We start from the raw sequence: 19336 nt of genomic DNA on the forward strand, positions 1-19336 counted from the left end.
TTAGTACACGTTAGATAGGAAATATTCAAGGTGGATAAATCCACCTTGGAAATATAACTTTTGATGGCACCCGTTTATTCTATAACTCTTATCTATAACCGTGTATAAGGTCTATGATACAATACCATAGATAACATATCTAATCTGTGATAACACGTTGAATTTGTCAAACACGTGATAATGTGTTGTGTGCATTTTTATTTTTGAATTTTCCTATTCGAGATGTTAGTCGTTACAGTAATGTAAAACCCAACCCGACAACTACATAGGATTTGTTTTTTTTATTGAAAATTGTGTTTAAAAAACGCAAGAAAAATCATAATCATGTCGGTCATGTTGGGTACCATCGATAAGAATAGCACCACCGATCAGTTCAAACTCACAAGCCGTTTCTTTCCGTCCAAAGTGGGTGGAATGCCGGCTTGGTTGGATTTTAAACACATTCCAGATGCGACAGAAATGACTTGTTCAAAGTGCAACGTTCCATTGGTGTTTTTGTGTCAACTGTACGCTCCGATCGACGAACCGGAATTCCGGGGATCGTGTTTTCATCGTACCTTGTTTGTGTTCTTCTGCTACGATTGCAGAAACGACCGGACGTTCTTAGTCTTGAGATCACAGCTTCGTGTCCAAAATGAATACTACTCGGATGTTCCGGCCGAGCCCAGCGATCCTGACAAAACTCCCGACATGTGGGGAGTCAAATTATGTAAGGTATGATTTGACGTATTAAGTATTTTTTTTTTATTACCCAAATTGACCTTCTAAAATCTTTGTTACGCCTACGATTGTTCCATCATTTATGTCGATGGTAAGAAACTCGAATAAAATCCGTCGGCTTTTTCATGAATACATCTGCTTGTACTTTACAAGCTAGTTTAATTATGACACTATCGGATTACTAAATATTAAACTAAACTATTGTAGCATATTGTATATTTTGTTATGAATGACCAAGCCGTTTCGTTTCTACATATTGTTTTTGTTGTATTTAGCTGTAAAGTTTTTTTTTCTTACAGGTTTGTGGATGTAAGGCTTTAGAAGATTATGAAAATATTTATTGTAGTTTGTACCATAAAAATGTCGACGATAGAAGTTCAAGTGACAAGTAAGTAATAAAAATTTCCGTGAAAAAATATTAAATTGTATAAAAAGGAAATTAAGTTTATAGTTGGTGTTATGCCATATGTATTCTTAAAATTCTTAAAAATTCTCTTTGTGAATATTACAACTACAATTTCTATTAAAAAATAACAATTTTAAATTCAGTTTATGTTAGCTCTAAAAATTGGTCATTTTATTTGGTTAATTCAAATGTTGCGGAAACATTATATTTAAACTGTATATAATATTGAACGATTTAACAATTTTAGTAACTTAGTTGTCTTACCGGAGTATATTATTAACGAAGAGGCCGACGACGATGAATATCCTGATGGATCTTCGGCTAGCGAGGACGAGGAAAGTAACGATGATGAAAATAGTGAAGTTGTTATTCCCAAAGGTAGTCTTCAAGGTAATAAGATTGTTAAATTAATTATAATGTTTGCGTTAAATTCTTTGTGTACCTATATTAATTTTTGTACTAATTTTTAGATGTAGATAATTTAGATGAAGCTTTATTAGAAATGGCCTATGGAGGTGACCAAGACGATGAATATTTTGAAAAATTTAAAACGACAATAGCATCTGTGCCCGAACAAATTATTAGGTATACATATTTATTTGTCTTTAATATTCATTTGCACCGAAGTATTTAAAAATGTGTTTTTTTTTTTTTAAACAAAAGGTATGACCGTTTGGGAAAACCTTTATGGGTATGTGCAAAAAGTATTCCTGCAACTAATGACATTCCTCCTTGTTCGTATTGTGGAAAGCAAAGACAATTTGAATTTCAAGTTAGTACAAAGAAAGTGTGTGGTCTTGTGTAGAATTTATAAACTAAATTCACATTACAGATTATGCCGCAAGTTTTATATTATTTAAAATTGCCAGAGATAACCAACGAAGAATCATTTAATTTTGGCGTATTGGCTGTGTACACGTGTCCTGATAGTTGCAGCGTCGGAAGTAAACAGTACAAGGAAGAGTTTTTATGGCAACAAAGTTCTTTGTGATCAAGTCATTAATATCTTTTCAACTCTTAATGTCTGGGTTTATCATTCTGCCCAGATCTTGATTATTATTTGCTATAATAAATATATGTTATATATATATATATATACTTAAAAGAAAATATAAACTATGATCTTAATTTTGAATATGACTATAATGTTTTAACGTTAAAAAATATCATAAAATGAACATTTCACACTATTTGTCTTCTGCATTCTACTTCCTAGACATTGAGAGAATATTAACCATTTTGTTATAAATATCGATGTAGAAGAATTTTCTAGATAAAACTACAACATTGTGTAAATTTATATGTATGGTAATAAGAATTGTTAATTTTCCAGTCCATGAGTGTTAAATACTATTTTTTTATCATTTGTTTTTATCAAAACCGCTACACAGATTACGGTTTACTTATTCTATGATGGTTTTAGAGAAAAAACGCTTATTATAAAACAGAAAGTCTTTTTGGAGAGAATGTCATTTGATTTTAAATATGTTCATTGTTTGGCTTAATATGTAATTTTAAAAAAGGCATTATTAGAGTTTATAATCAATGGTTTTAGCTTTACATGTTTATTTTCTATATAATTTATTTTTTGGTTTGGCCAAACTATTACTGAAATAAAAATTTTAATAATTATTAAAAATAAAAATGTATTTATATATATACATATAAACTTATTTTTATTTGAACAAATATTTAAATACTATTTACAATTTTTTTAATTTTAACAGATTTTAATAAAAGTTAAAAAATTAAATAATTAAAAGTAAATAATAGAATAAACATTTATTTCAAATAACAGTTTATTTGAAACAGTATAATACAAATGTAATAATTAAATCAAATATTTTCTGGGATACCTAAATAATAAATTGTTTTAAATAATTTATTATTTTAAACGGTATAAAAATGTATGTTAAATGGAAAATTACTTGATGCGCTAAAACAAATGTATTTTTTATATTTAACAACGAGTTAATTATCAAATTACTATTTGTTATTTATTTTAAATAAAAAAATGCCTTGATTTACTGGACCAATGACAAATTTTCACCTACTGGACCAACTGCTTCACATTATGACTATAATATTAATATACAAAATTCTCAGAAGTCAGTCAATTTAGTATTTACACTAATTAGTAATTAATAACTTTTTAAATCTTAACAGTAAACATGTAGACAGTGAAGTTAAGAACGATTACTCGTTTGACTGATAAGCCGTTGTGATAACAGTATTGATGATAACATTATCATTTTTCAATGCGAAATTTAAATTTTAAGATTTCTGGCAAGTGCTAAGCACGTGGATGAGTTTTCTGTTTACATAATATCGACTGTTGGTACATTTTCATAACAGTGTGGATGTAATTGATTTTAATAAACCTTAAAATGTGCGGTTATTAATATTCCAGTATGGACGAAGAACCGCAAGGCGACGTAGATGTGCTTACTCAGACTACAAGACTTCTGAATGAAATTAACACAAGTATAGTACAAGCAAAGGAGCCTATAATCAAGATCAATCAAGAGCAAAAACTATCGGAGGGAATTAGTCTTTTAGATGTCAAGTATCACACACTGTTGAGTTATCTTGAAGACCTAACCAACATTATATTGCAAAAATGCCAATTCAAATCCATTCAAGGCGATTTGTCAATCGATCGACTTGTGGAAAGTAGAACTGTGTTGGAACGTATCAGGCCGTTGGAGTTCAAAATTAAGTATCAAATAGAAAAACTTGTCAAGACCGCCGTGTCCGGAAATGTCGATCCCAACGACCCTAATAGGTTCCGTGCTTCTATCGATGGTTTAGGAGACGCCGAAGATGAAGAAGAAGATTTAGAATCTGACGATGAAAGTAACGATGTGAAGGCATCGAGAAAATCTAAGGATGGAGTCTATGTAGCACCTAAAGTAACAGCGGTCCCTTACGATGGTGATGAATCACACGCAGATAAAAAACAAAAACTGTTAGAAAGAGCTAAAAAGAGAGCGTTACAGAGCTCTGTAATTCAGGAATTGAGAGAAGAATATGCCGACACTCCCGTAGAAGTACAAATCAATTCTGTTGGCTTGAAAAACAAACAGTCAAAGTATGATTACGAAAGACAAAAATACGAGGAAGATTACTTTACAAGGTTTGATATTCTAGGATTACTTGATTACATGAATACTTTTTATTGTGTTAAATAATATTTTTTAATTTTGTTTTTTTTCTGTAGGTTGCCAGTTACTAAGAAGGATAAGCATAGAGCGAAACAATTATCGTCTATAACTCTAGGAAAATTAGGAAAAGAAGTTACGCACTTTGAAGATACTTCGGCTCTTGGTGGAAATTTCAAAGAGAAAAGCGGCAATAAAAGAAAAAAGAAATTCAAAGGTAAAAAAGGGTTGAAGAAAAAGAGAAAATTTTAATTCCTTGAATACTGTATTGACAATATTTTAATCTTAAGTGGTTTTTAAATTTGTAAAATATATTGATAACAATTATAATGTCATTTAATTTTTCATTTGATTTTTTTAGAAAAATTAGTGGTTATGTTGTTTTAATTCATTAGTTAAATATAAATGGTTTATAAAAAAAAAAAAGATGAAAACAAAGTATATCTTTAAATGTAAGTAAAAAAAAAAACTAGCTAAATTTGCTAAAATTAATTTCGATAATATTTCAAGTAATTCTGCTGTACGTGTTTCGACGAATAACCTGAATGTGGTATTATAGTAAGCAACAAAGAATTTTTTGGTCCTTAGGGCTTTAATTTAATATTTACTGACTTCGAATCAACCTATAATAATATGAACATCAAATTAATTTCTATTTAAATACATTTTTATATTTGAAATTTTTGTAAAATGTCAAATTAACAGACATTTTACAAGTATAGAGGTTGTATTTATTAAGGTAAAAACATATTTAACCATATATTGTATGTAATACCGGTAATATTTTAAACATTTTTCCTCGATAGCAGACACTAGATAACATTGCGTTTAGCCGATATGAAATACACAAACTTAGCTGGTGATTTAATAAAGAAATCTTAATTATGCGATACCAAGTTTAATTTTTCAGTAACAAATTATAAATTATTGCAACCTAGTCAATAAATAATATTTTAATATTATATTCCCAACTTAATTGATAATATTCTGAATGGTGTAGATTTATTCACAGTGTTATATTTTCATGATTCTAAAGATCTATAAATATCTCTACACAGGATTGAACGATACTTAACAATAGTTTTTCTTTATTTTTTCTACACTTATTTACCATAATGTTATTTTTAAATTGTTATTGAATGATTGTTTTAGACTGAGTACCCTGTCGCTGTTGAAAAAAAATGTTTGAGCAAATAATAAAATTTTATTTTTTTCTTGTACTAACTAACATTTTAGCAAATGTATAGTTCAGTTTTGTTTAGCCGGTTACACTTTTAAGTGCAAATATGTTTGCTTGGTGTAAATATAGTGTATAGGTACATAGGTATGAGTGTATGATAAATTACCAAAATAAAATAGGTTATGTTGGAAACGGATTTTTTGCTGTAAAAAAATGCGTTTTTATAGTAAAAAATGTTCAAATTTAATTTATTTTATTACGAAAAAACTGAATTTTTCAAATGAAATTCGGTTTTCAACATAACCCAATAAAGAGGCCAACAAATTGTTATCTTTTTACAGAATTGAACTTGTAAAAAAAGTCAGTCAAGCACTGTTTCGGAAATATTTTTCATGAGATAAAAATTTCAAAAATAAAACATAGTATATTATTTTATGGTTAAGAGTTTTAAATATAAATTTCTTTATTGAAATATAGACTTAATACTGCCAAGTAGATACGCAAATTCCTGAAATTAATAGCAATTTAACAATGTCTGATTTTCTGTATACATATTTTAGATTAACTCTTTTAAGAAGTAATGCCTACAGAACATTTTTTGCCTTAAAAAGGAAAATCTTACTAAATGTACGCACTAAAATTGTGGCCAAACTAAACTGCTGAGAAGTAAACCCTTAAAAAACTATAATCGCCGTCGCCTTTTTCTGGAAATTAATAATGTGCTGTATTTCGAAGCCGAAAAACGGGTTGGGTAATTTTTAGGATTTTTTCAAAAGTGTAATGAAAATGTTCAGCTTTATTAAGCCAATGAAGTACCTGCGGTGTACGATTGCTGATCGGCCGTTAAAATGTTGTCTTGCGTTTAAAAACAAAAATAAATATAACTGAACACAACGGAGGTGTGTTTATGAAGTATTGAGTTTAAATATACATAATTGTTATTGATAAACATGGAAGCTGGTGAAATTTTGGCAGATGAAAAATCAATAGACCCGAATTATAATTGCGACATTAAAAAAAACTGTAGCTATATATACACGGACAGGTGCGTACTTTAAACGTTAAAAGGGTTTATTTTTAAAACGGCAAATGAACTGCTGATAACGGCAACGTCGCCAAAAACATGTATTTAAAAAAAAAATGGCGGATTTGTGTTCTTTTGTCCTAATCGTTGAGTTCGGCTGTTGAACAGGGTGTACCGGTGTACCGCGACCGAGTGGCGAGTACTGCAGTACGATGGTCCGACTCGTCCGCCATCTGTTCAACGATCAGGCGGCCCGCGTCCCAAGGTCGACCGCGCGGTCCGGCGTCATTTATTTTCGCCTTCTCCGCGACCGCCGAGACGCCCACGCCCGTGTGTCCACCGTGTGTGTCGCGGGTCCGGCGGCTGCGGCGGTGGCGGTGTCACGTTTCCGAGACGAACGCGTCCGCCAGCTTAGCGGCCGCTCCGCAGTACGTGAACGCGCTTCGCCGCCGCCGTAGTCTCTCGCGACGATGTACGCCGCCGGTTTGCAGCAGGCCCGCCGACAGCCGTAAGGCGCGCAGGCCACCAACGTGCCCGGGCCGCATCCGCTCGCGCGGACGTACCCCGACAAGCGGGCGAGCGCGCGCGCCGCTCGCGCGAATATTATGCTTTGTTACCATGGCCGAAGTCGTCTCGTTGGTCTACGACGTCGCATCCGCCGCCGCCGTCGCCGCCGCCGGTCTGCCGGATCATAGCAAACCGGATACGACAGGCAGCGTCGACAACAGCAGCTATTGTAACGCTTACAGGTGAACAGTTTTTTTTTTTTTGGTTCTGTCGACGCCTTTTTAATTTTTTAGACATATTTGATAATGCGAGTTACAAATTACAAAAAAACGACTATTTGAAACAAACTTGAAAATGTGTACTTGTTCTCCTGTATCGTAGTGCTGACGTGTAGGTACAACTCTGCAGAGTAAGTCTTGCTTCCTTTTGGCGGATATTAGGAAGACATAGATTGAGAGCACCAGACACTCGGCTAAAGGAACTAGCATTGGATGACAAAGAAGGATATAGAAATCGTTTAGGAATGTCTGAAGTGATGCGTCACACTTTCAGATCACTCGAGGCTCGTTTATTTAATTCCACACTATAATATTTGAACACCCATATTGATCCACCAGAAAGTCGATCAACTTTATTGAAACAATGGTTCTGGCCGTAGGAATTTCATTCAACTTATGTTGATTGACTACAACTCGATTCGTGAGAACGAGCCTTAAACGACTGAGAAATAAAATGGCGACTTTCGCAAATCGTCCCACGCGCGTCTTGCCGCTGTCCAAGACATTGTCGATGACGTGTTGTTGTTTTGCAATTTGCAACGCAGTATTCAAGAAGAAATGATTACCATAAACACAAAATCGGAGTTTCTGTAAATCAACATTCTGGTCCACTGAGTAGATTCCACATGTTATCAGTCGGTGTCAATTTATCAAAGCATACGAGTGCACTTTATTTGTGCATATCTTAATGTTCTTTATTGGCGGCTGTCTAAAAAAATACCACAATAATTGGTCTGCATCAGTCCGAAAGCAACCCAGCGTTTGGTTTGGCTCTGAGTGCAATGCGGTTCTGGCACCCTGACCTGACCCCATCTAAAGTCCTAGGTCTTGAGCCAACTCTTTTTAAGTTATTCTAGCTGAAACGCGCTAATGCTGTGATCGTTATTTACCACACGAGTAGCATTCTCTGTCAGTGTTTAACACCTCGGGCTTTAGTCGCCAGAACATCCTTAATGAAGTGTCGGCCAACACGACTTCCATCATTGGCAAAACTCGCCAATGACTGTTACGACTTACGATTTGTGGATTGATAACAATTCTGGATGTCATTGTCGAGGTGGTATAACAACAATGTACATTAAACAACAGTGCTGGTGTAAAAGCTCAATTTGTTTTTGATTTTTTCTCTCTTTTAGTCTTTGCCAATAAATGAGGTACTCCATTGGTAGTTTTGGTCGCAGTGCCCCTTCAACCCTTTTGTCTCGCAGTTCGTAATACGACAGCACAGTTCTTCTGCTCGCCAACGTGAGGGGTTTTGGCAAACAGTTTGGAACTCAATTATTTCTAGACTTGTCCGAGATTATTAGAGTCATTTTGGGAGTCAGGAGTGCTTTGAAGTTATGGACCAGAAACTAGAATGCCTTAACATTTAAAATATATCTGTATCTTATAAAACATATTGCGATTCGAATTGGTAAAAGTTTCGGAGGCCTAACCGGCCGAATGTCTTTTATCACATTGACTGTTTGGCAGTAAGTAGCACAAAAGCACGTTTTGTGTTTCGTGTTACGGTCTTGGACACATACATCAAACCGTACGCTACACGTTGTCACATTTAAATTTAGAGATACTTACACCCGAACTCTTTTCATTGGTCACAAAAAAAAAAAACGATTTTAAAGCATTGTTTGCTGATCTTTAAAATGTATTAATATTTTTACTTATGATGTGATAGACACACATTGTGCCAATTATTTATTGTAGGTACTTATGAGTTAAGGTGGGCGACTGCAAACATAAAGCTTGAGCAACAACTTTGGTTTAAGCTATTCTTAATCTTAATGTATTATAACCGCATGTCTTCCATTCCTTCGTGTACCTATGTAAATTTGAATCGCACGGTGTAGAAAACAGGCGGTTCAATTATATTATTTGTGTTTATTTTTTGTTGACAGCACAAAAATGCATCGCAATTTATTACTTATTATTTCTCTGGTGGAGCGAAATATACATTGTTAATTACATTATGTGTTCAACGCCTTTCGAGCAAACTGTTCGACTACTTTATACAATGTTTACAGCTGATACAGAACGCTGTACACTCATGACGTTGTTGCAATTCCACACATTGGTCGTAAATCGTCGAGACGTGTAAACTTGTAGATTCTTCTGATTTACGCCGTATATCATTGTGCTGGGAAACAATTTTTGACAAAAAAGAAAAAAAAACCGTCATTTATTGTTTGCTTATTCCGTTCGCTTGGCAACGATATTAGATCTTGGCAAATGACAATGTTCTGGTCAAATAGAAAATTAAAAAAAAAAATCTCCACCTCATTATAACCGCACTGATTTGCACTAGATGATGCGCAAATACATTTAATTGCAAATGGAAAATAGAAATTGAACCGATTGCTCTGTAAGAAGGTTAGAGGTTCCTCGGGCAATTGTGTAATAGGTAATTAATAGTTTTAACTTGTACAATCTAATTCGCACTGGCAATTTTATGTCATTGTCTTATTGACCGAAATCCAGTGGGCACTCTGCTCGGCCATATTACAATCTAATTGTCAGTATGTAATTATTACAAAGATGACGAACGCGCCAAGAATGGCGCGTGGGCACCAAACGACGTATACATGCATAAGTATGATAAATTGTGTACCTATATCTATAACAGGACATATACATATATTTATATTTAAGAAGATGCCTAAGTAAATAGTGTTTTCGGTGCAAAGTAAGTAGTACTAGTATACATAATTCAAAATAAACAACTACACGGCCATGATAAACTGTTTCACGTTGCCTTGTTTTTCTTTTTTGTTGATAAATAGATGAAAAATTGTTTGCATTCTATAGCAAGCGTGTAGATTTATTCTCACCCTCTTTAGGGCTATCTATTTAGGATATGATATTATTATCTTAGACGTCTGTCCGTCCGCACGTTGTAATCTTGTCATTGTTTGTACAAAAGACGCAACAACGAATTTACATATTATTGACTAGGAATTCTGTGAATAATTATTATAATTCTCGGACAATTGTGTGTTGTTGAATATATTACTTTGTTCACTTGTCATTGGTTTCGACTTTTTAGCTGATAGTCTTCCTTGTTGTTTGTCGGTGCGCCTACGATTACAATACATTATTAATATTCCACTTGGCAGTATAGAATTTTTTTTTATTAATTTTTAACGACTCGGTGTAGTCGAACGCGTGACAAGGTTATTGATATATAATATTCAAATCCAACTTGAGTGCTACAATGATAATATTATAATATATTCCGCCCACTTTTGTTTTTGATCAGACAACATTTCGTGTTCTGTTACACCTCAGAGGCGTTTATGGTGGTGGTCGACAAATGCTTTTTGGACTGGACTCAAAGCACTACCAGGGCGTACAATGTTTTCACAGCTATATCATAATTTTTTATTATTCAACGTTAAGCGAACGATGACTCCGCCAAAGTGTTCACAAAGAACGAGTTATTTTTGAGTAGTTGTCTTAAACGGGATTATAATGTAAGCATATTCTCTAGAGCCTAGATAAAACCGTTTACGGAAGCGGAGAGGGGAAATATTGTATTTTTTACTCTCTGCATAAACCATAGAGTAAAAATATTATATACAGAACTATAACGCATTGTATGTTGCACAGTGTGACCACTTTAAATAAATAATAGATGTTTTTTTTCGCAGGTTGTTAAACACTGCACAGTGTTAAACCTTTATCGACTATAGGGTTAATGTTTTGTGTCACGTGGTTGCAGTAGTGAAACAAGTCGAAAACATGTACCAAAGAAATGTAATTTCTTTATCCTGGCCACACTGTAGCTCGCCCTTTTGCTTACTTCATAATACATTTATGTTTATTTTTTACATTTATATATTCCGTCTTATATTTAACAGTAGATTTTTCTCGCCATCTTCCATGCAGTGTTGGCGATTTGAGCATTTATTATTATAAATACTGTAGTATTTATAGTAGTATCGGACTCGTTGAAAAGTATAGCGTTTATATTCAGTCAGGTTGGATAATTTAGGTAATAGAATAGTGGATTATCCGAATAACATTCTGGATAGTTCCAAACGTTATTTAGTTTGTTTTCGGTTAATTAATGGTTTTTATTTATTACATAAAATCATTTGAAAATCCGCTAACGCTGAATTTTCACCTCATTAACCGCAGTAATAATTGGGATGTGTACTTTCAGCTTTGTCCAATACAATTTCCAGCCAAGCGATTTCGCCCGACAAAACGATAGCGCGTCGCAGGATGCTTTCCAGGACGAGTTGTCTCAGAGTTCGTTTAGCAACAACGACACGCCGCCCGACCAGTCGGACACCAACAAGAGGCACAATTGCGAATTTATCGGCTGCAAGAGAACGTACAGTACGGTGGGAAACTTGCGAACGCACATGAAAACCCACAAAGGTAGAAAATTTAGTTTCACACGTTTTTTTTTTTTTTTTTTTTACCAGTGAAACATTGTTAAAAACCATTACATTTCCCTCCCCCCCCAGGAGAATATCGGTTCAAATGCAATATAACCGATTGCGGTAAACCGTTCCTGACGTCGTACAGTCTGAAGATTCACGAACGGGTGCACACCAAGCAAAAGCCATTCGTTTGCGCCAAAGACGAGTGCCAGAAGGCGTTCAACACCGTGTACAGGTAAAGACGACCGTGCGTTACCACGAATACGATATGTCAGTTGGACCTAACTCGAGATGTATGATGAACCGGCTACGGTAATTGTTTGTAGTACAGGCTACGGGCTCACCAACGTTTACACACCGGCGAGACGTTCGACTGCATGCACACAGGATGCGGAAAGTGTTTCACCACTTTTAGCGACCTCAAGAAACACTTCAGGACACACACGCAAGAACGTCCGTACAAGTAATTATTAACACGCACACGCACACGCACATTATCATACACGTGTGATAATACACTTTGTCGACCAACTCGATTCGGTGCTTCACTTCTGTACTGCTTTCTCGTACCGTTGAAAACATAAAACGGTTTAATGTTTAATTTTCAAGAAACTCTGTTCCTCCGTCTGTAGTAGTGTCGCATGTGATTATGATACACAATATCTTATTGTTGTTCTTGTAGATGTGTCGAACAAGGCTGCGGTCGAGCATTCACGGCTAGTCACCACCTGAAGACTCACAAACGGACGCATTCGGCCGACAAACTCTACACGTGCGACAGACGTGACTGCAACAAGTCGTTCCCTGGCAAGGCTAGCCTCAAGACGCATCAGCGACGTCATGAGATCTGGGACGAATCGGAGACGCTGTCGGATTACGCTGACGATATGCTCCAGCAATTGGACAGCGAAACGACCGACAGCGTGGGACAAGAGTTTTTGAAATTCGAAAGTAAGTATGGTTTTTTTTTAAATAAATCATCTTAGATATTGTCGAATAAAAACAATTATTCGAATAAATCATCTTAGATATTGTCGAATAAAAACAATTATTCAAATAAATTATTTGTTACTCTTTATTCGAATAAAAAGTGGTCAACTCTGCCTATAGTCGTCTGGTTATGAAAATGCCGCCATATTGCGAATAGCTGTTATTTCCTTTCACGATTTATCAAATATTATATGACTGTGTTATCATCATGTTATCTTCACCTAACCTAACATTTTAATATTTATCATGCGCATTTCACATATTGAGTTCAGTGGTCAACATAACCCAACCTAAACGGGAAACGTCGGCGCTTTTCCATGATAGACCGACCCAATATTACTACAGCGGGGTAATGGACGGGGCAGAGAGAGGACTTAAGTAATTTAAATTATCAAGTTCCGTGATAATCTTTGCTAGAGCGAACCCTATCTTTCTTATGTGTTGTTAATTTTGATTTTCTCACTCTACTAGCCGTCCACGGGTTAACAGGTCAATGATGTAACTAACAAGGTACTTGAATCGTTTTCAGGTCAACTGGTCATACCGTTGTCGAAAGCCAACATTCTCGCGCTCAGGCAGCCCGAAGCGGCTGAGGTCGAGGTGGAGGCTTACTTGTCTGGAAGCGCCATCCGGGCCCTGATGGAAGGCTCGACGGAATCGACGGCCACGGTGCAGAAAATGATCTTGGCCGAACCGGGCGACGACATGTCGGCCAAGATGTCGGTGGACTGTCACATTGACGTGCAGAAAACGGGACAGGACGCCAACGGGACGATCAGCTTGTGCGTGATGGACAACGGCGAGGTGATGTCCAGCCTGCTCATGATGCCGGTCATCAGCAACGCCAGCTACGAGACGGCGCTCAACGAAGACGACAGCCAGCCACCGGCCATGTCCATAGCCACGGAGAGCATCCAGGAGTTGCAGTTCGCCGATCCCGTCGTCCGGCAGACTGTGCATCCCGCGGCCGCCGTCACTGCTACCGCCATGGAGATTTCCACGGACAACAACTCGTCCTCGCTGGACACCGCCGGCCTGATACCGTTCCGGAACATTTTGGTGTCCCAACCCGACACGGACTTTGCCGTGTGCACGCCCCGGGTGCGAACGTGCGACGACCCCATCGAAGAACAGCTGGAACAGATGGTCGAAGATTTCAACGCGGACAAACTCATACTGAGCATGGCCGACGATTGCGTGGTCGCCGGTTTCCCGGACAGTTCGGTCGCTTCGCTGGTGGTCAGCCCCCAGCTGGACGTGTTCGAGCCCACGTTTCCCGTGCCGGCGACACCCGCGTCCGCCGACGACACTGTTCCGGCGGAACCTTGCGCCGCCGACGACCACGCCGCGGCGTCCTCCTGTTCGATGACCGTAGCGAGCAACACGCGCAAGCAACTCAGGAAAGTGCTCGAGCACAGGCGTCCGGCCGGCATAACTCAACATTAAAAAAAAACAACAATACAATATACAGGGTGTTTCAAAAAGAATGGTGGGCTTTCAAACGGCTGTAGGTTGTGAAGTATTGGACCTACAGCGCTCTGGTAGGGCTTGAATGAAACAGAGAGTTGTCAAGTTTCGAATTACTGTCATTAAATGTCTGTCCACGTTCGTGTCGCCAGCCTTTATTGTTCAGTTTGTTTGGATGGTGTTTGCACAACAGAAGTGATCGAGTTCACGAAGTGTAATTCAGTTACTTCTGTGAAACATCTAGTGGCAGAAACATCTAGTGACAGTCATTCAAAACTTGACAACTCCCTCTTTCATTCAAGCCCTACCAGAGCGTTGTAGGTCCAATACTTCACAACGTGCAGCCGTTTGAAACCCCACCATTCTTTTTGAGACACCCTCTATATATTTTTTTTTTACTTTTAAGGTCATAAATTACTTTTTTTTAATTTTATTACTTAAACACATATCACTAACTCAGAAACTAGGTCGAATTACTTGGTGTTTATTTACATTCTTATTTTGCCGGTTAAAGACTCGGTGACTGTCTCGATCATTTTTCATGTTTTCACACCGTCAGATTTTGTTTTTTTTCACAAAACAAGTTTATCCGTTCGCCGATTTAATCCTATCCTTTTATATAATACTTTTTTTCTAATCTAAATTCTAATCGTGTCGGTCACTGTGGCAGCGTTGGCCAAAAATCCACAGTAAAACCCTACCACGAGACACAGCACATAATATAAATAAAAAAAAAAACCTACTATTCTAAGTTTTCGAAATTGGAACAAGCGCAAGTTAACGGGCCGCTGACACGGTTAGCTGGATGTCGTCCAAAACCACTATAGCTAAAAAAAAAATAAAGAAATAAATCACACACACACACACACACTGTGATGTCTTATACGGTTGTCTGATCATGAATAATTTCCGCATAGATGTCGTTATCGATTGTCTCGAGGTTGAACTTAAGTTAGTCGCGAAAACATAAAAAAAAAAAAAAAACGAGGTGATATTTTTATGGTGATAATTATTATTATTATTATTATTTACTTATATTCCATAGTATGTATATTTTATATATACCTAATGTTGTTGTGCAATGTTCTTTTGGCAGAAAAGCGGGTTTCGGTATTTTTAAAACCAAAATATATGTTTAACATTTACTCTGCCATAATAATATATATTATAGCGAATAACGTTTTTTTATTTTCGTTTATAATTATTATAATATTATATTATATTAACAGTTGTGAGAATATTTTATTATTATTTTTTTTTTTTTGGAAATGACGTTATAGGCCGTGGACTTATTGTCTTATCGTTTCAGGCAACTAAAAAAAAAAAAAAATAGAAAAGGTTTGTTACGATGGACATTTTTAACATGATCTTATATAAATATAATATATATATATAGTTTTGATAATCAAAAAGGGATGGAATTACAAAAGCAAATTTCCGACCACAAAATATCTGTCGACAAATTTTTTTTCACCCGCACTTGTTAAATATTTAAAAACAATTTTTGTAAAAGTCATACAATATAATTAATTTAACGAAAACTATCATATACATTTCTTCTTCTTGTAAGTATAATTTTTCATTTGGTTTTCCTCTATATTTTTGTTTTAAAATAAATCACTTCCATACCAATTCGGTTCTTATTGCAACATTACATTGTACATGAATGTGTATTGAATCAAAACTCTTATACATGGTAACGCTCATAACTATTATTGTTGTATAATAATATGTGTGTTCGATTTAAACCGTTAACTTTTAATGATACTAACACAACATGATCATTGTATAGCTAATGTTAAAGTCTGTCTAACCTTGTTTTAGTGCAACAATCATTTATTCAAATAAGTATTATACAATAAACGCAAGACCGCGATACTCGATGTCTTGTTTATTACATACTTGAACCGTTGTGACTATTTTATATTGTGAACGAACCTAACCAAAAATATGTTGCATGATATCATATTTGATATTATTACAACGTTGTTTTAAAATATTATGATCGTACAAGAACGATATTATTGTTTTTGTGATTTACTAATGTAGCACACATATCAGGGCTAAATGATCACCCTGTATACTTTACACTGCTTAAGGCATGAAAAAAACCATGTTTTGATAATAAAATAAAATTTGTTTTTGTTTACTTTTCAATGCAATGTCGACGGACTTAACCTAAAATTTTGAAATAACTTATATAAATTATCTTAGGCGCAAACTTGCCTTCGTATTTGAGGTTTTATTTTCACGCCAACATAAGTTTAGGGTGTTTTGGTGTTTTATATATTATGCATACATTTTATGGCGATTAAACTGGAAAGATTTTAACACGCGTACTTAAGGTATACATACATAGTATACATGGTTACATACGGTATGTATGTATTCAGATGTTATACATTTTCAAAATATCGGGTCTTTAAATTCGCTAATCCAAAAGAAAAACTGTGTTAAAAAAATGTACAAAATTATACCAAAAATGCCACCCAATAATACAGTTTGGTGGAAAAGGGCAACAGATTTAAAGTAAAAAATAAAAGTTGTATATAACGGCCACGATTGATGAAATTGAGCGTTGTGAACCGAATAAGAGAAATAAAAAGAAAAAGGGAGGTCTTGTATACAGGGTGATTAACTTATCGTTGACCGCCCAATATCTCACTGGGCTTAATTAATAATTTTCCTAATACTCCTAGGTTAAATCCAATACTATTGGATACGATGGAATCAAAAAGTAAATATAGATGGAATATAGGAATTGGTGTTCGTATTCAATTTAATTTAGCTAAAATAAATTAGGTTAAATCTAAGTTCTGGATTGTAAGTCGTAAAATTATATTCTAACGGTATATTTTATGCTCTATTTTTCATCTTGGCTGTGCAAACCATTTTGTTGTTGTAGATATTTACCGACACCGCGGTAAAAACACTTGCTGTACTTACACTGAGTAGTTATGTGTGTAATGTTTGCTTCAGATTCAATAATTTTAGAATTTCATGCGTGTTTTTACAAAAAAAGTACCATACAAAATTTAAAAACGAATAAAATATTAAACACAAAATATATGCCCATCCACACAAAAACTGTAGTTGTAATATCATGGTTAATCTTTCATCTGAAATACTTATGAAAAAGGGCGTTAAAATAAACTGGAACATGTTGTCAGAACTAGCTTTTCTGCTTAACTTATCCTTCTATGGAAGTAAATAAAATGTATTATCTTACATCCCTGGGATTAACTATTAATGGCCATAAGACAATTTAGTCATGGTGCCATACCAAATGTCTGGAAATGAGGATTCTCACTTGGAAATTGAACATTGGAATAACGGCCCATTCCAATGTCAATAGATTTTAAATATATGCATTTTCTATGCTAAAGTCGGGCACAACTATTTAAGTGTCGATTTCAGTTATTTTACAGTGAAGCGATTTTAAACTTTGACCAGCTATGACAGCTCAACAATGCGGTGAATTAATACTTATATAAGATGAACTATGAGTCAAGAACAATAGGTTATCCTCGCTTGTCATTCTCAATGTAGAAAGGGATATATCTAGTAATGTAAACCCAAATGACAATCTTGTTGACTCTAAAGAAAACAGGCGTTCATAGTTGTCATTTTTTTGTACCTTTTAGCTTAATGGTTTTGTTTAAACATTTTAGTGTATTATAATATTATAAGGGCCCCCTTCTCCTTATAGGGAAATCTCCTCACAAAACCACCGCATACAAAATAAGTTGAAGGGCTACGGCCTGCTTAAATTCGCTACTTAAAAAAAAACTGTGTTTAAAAAATGTTGAAAAAACCATGTAGTAAAAACTGTACTAAAAATAAGACCCAACAATAATGTGTGGTGGGAACAGGTGGAAAGGGCAACAGATCTAAAGTAAAAAATAAAAGTTATACAAAACGACAATGATTGATGAAATTAAGCGTTGAGAAACGAATAAGAGAAATAAAGAGTAAAAGGGAAGTACTTAGAGAGGGCTTGCCACTTATCGTGTACCACTCAATATCTCACTGGGTTTAATTAATAATTGATTTTTTTTTTACATAATTGATTTATACAATGTGTTCTCAATTTTTCAAATTTTTATGTTTCACCCAGGGGTGATTTTCTGATTGCAACTTTGGAACTTACATGGTAACGCATACATTTCATTAACATTATAAATTGAGAACAATGTACTAAAAATGTTGACTAGTCAAAAATCAGTTTTAGATAACCCTTTGAACTTTTGAAGTTATTAGAGTTTAAAAGTTAGGATGGGAGGGCATGTGCGGTTGGGAAATTCGCGCAGATCTTATTTTGGTATAGTTTTGACTACATGGATTTATTTCCACATTTTTTTATCACAATTTTTTTTTTTTAATTAGCAAATGAGGGAAGGAAACGATTTTATGTGATCAGAAATTATTAGCTCTATGGTATCATGACACAATAACCAGGTGAGTATTCTTAATTCCAGTCATTCGGCAATAATAAATTTAAAAAGTTGCCAAAATTGTCTTATTGTCATTAATAGTTAATCTCAAAAATGTAATATAATACATTTTATTGACATCTGGAAGAGGTTAAGATAAGCAAATTAGAAAGTTCTGACATGATGATCCAGTATATTTTTTCGCCTTTTTTCACAAGTTTTTCAGAATAATATCCTTTCAACGATGATTAACATTTTACACCTACATTTTTTGTACAAATAGGTATATTTTTGTGTCTAATATATCATTAGTTTTAAAATTTTGTATAATCAATTTTTTGTAAAAAACATACATGAAAACATACAAAATTTGAAACTGAAAAAAACATTACACACGCACTCGGTGCAAACACAGCAAATGTTTTTGCCGAGTTGGTGGTAAATATTTACTATGACAAAATGGTTTGCTCAGCCTAATTTTTTTTTCTTCGCAATGGAGAATTCATCATAAAATATATCGTTGGACTATAACCTTGAAACTCCAAAAACATCAAAAATAGTTATCCAAAACTAGTTATCGACCAGTCAACCTTTTTTAGTACATTATTCTCTTTGGTTGTTAGATTTTAATCGAAGGTTCTAACTCATAATCAGTACTTTGAAACTCATACTGTGAAAACAAGATTATTTTAACAAACAATTGGTTGTTAATGTAATCACAGATGTATGCGGCAAATCAAATACGCATACGGAATACATGTTTGCTAACAATTTTTATAAGCGTT

The 19336-nt window shown here is 34.9% G+C and overlaps 3 protein-coding genes across 3 annotated transcripts; all 3 read left to right on the forward strand.

The window, feature by feature from the left end:
- Window positions 1–153: 153 nt before the first annotated feature.
- On the forward strand, window positions 154–2461 carry LOC126832789 (programmed cell death protein 2). Its single transcript, XM_050563738.1, has 6 exons — window positions 154–714; window positions 1020–1108; window positions 1374–1516; window positions 1597–1711; window positions 1790–1898; window positions 1959–2461. Exons 1-6 carry the CDS (start codon window positions 325–327, stop codon window positions 2115–2117), a joined length of 1005 nt encoding a protein of 334 aa, XP_050419695.1. The 5' UTR covers window positions 154–324; the 3' UTR covers window positions 2118–2461.
- A 921-nt stretch (window positions 2462–3382) lies between these two features.
- On the forward strand, window positions 3383–4627 carry LOC126832790 (neuroguidin). Its single transcript, XM_050563739.1, has 2 exons — window positions 3383–4262; window positions 4347–4627. The coding sequence occupies exons 1-2, from the start codon at window positions 3538–3540 to the stop codon at window positions 4537–4539; spliced, it is 918 nt and encodes a 305-aa protein (XP_050419696.1). The 5' UTR covers window positions 3383–3537; the 3' UTR covers window positions 4540–4627.
- A 2391-nt stretch (window positions 4628–7018) lies between these two features.
- On the forward strand, window positions 7019–16025 carry LOC126832852 (zinc finger protein 76-like). Its single transcript, XM_050563868.1, has 6 exons — window positions 7019–7240; window positions 11436–11656; window positions 11746–11896; window positions 11993–12124; window positions 12344–12612; window positions 13181–16025. Exons 1-6 carry the CDS (start codon window positions 7110–7112, stop codon window positions 14095–14097), a joined length of 1821 nt encoding a protein of 606 aa, XP_050419825.1. The 5' UTR covers window positions 7019–7109; the 3' UTR covers window positions 14098–16025.
- Window positions 16026–19336: the final 3311 nt, after the last annotated feature.

Source organism: Adelges cooleyi, unplaced genomic scaffold (assembly GCF_023614345.1).
Source record: "Adelges cooleyi isolate 19-005CV unplaced genomic scaffold, UGA_ACOO_1.1 ACOO_flye_CR_arks_rails_tigmint_CR_PRNA_167, whole genome shotgun sequence".
Taxonomy (NCBI): Eukaryota; Metazoa; Arthropoda; class Insecta; order Hemiptera; family Adelgidae; genus Adelges; species Adelges cooleyi.

Coding starts and splice junctions, on each gene's coding strand:
- LOC126832789 (XM_050563738.1), top strand. CDS start 325: ATGTCGGTCATGTTGGGTACCATCGATAAGAATAGCACCACCGATCAG. Junction 715..1,019: donor GGGGAGTCAAATTATGTAAG/GTATGATTTGAC, acceptor TTTTTCTTACAG/GTTTGTGGATGTAAGGCTTT. Junction 1,517..1,596: donor TCCCAAAGGTAGTCTTCAAG/GTAATAAGATTG, acceptor ACTAATTTTTAG/ATGTAGATAATTTAGATGAA.
- LOC126832790 (XM_050563739.1), top strand. CDS start 3,538: ATGGACGAAGAACCGCAAGGCGACGTAGATGTGCTTACTCAGACTACA. Junction 4,263..4,346: donor GAGGAAGATTACTTTACAAG/GTTTGATATTCT, acceptor TTTTTTCTGTAG/GTTGCCAGTTACTAAGAAGG.
- LOC126832852 (XM_050563868.1), top strand. CDS start 7,110: ATGGCCGAAGTCGTCTCGTTGGTCTACGACGTCGCATCCGCCGCCGCC. Junction 12,125..12,343: donor ACGCAAGAACGTCCGTACAA/GTAATTATTAAC, acceptor TTGTTCTTGTAG/ATGTGTCGAACAAGGCTGCG. Junction 12,613..13,180: donor AGAGTTTTTGAAATTCGAAA/GTAAGTATGGTT, acceptor AATCGTTTTCAG/GTCAACTGGTCATACCGTTG.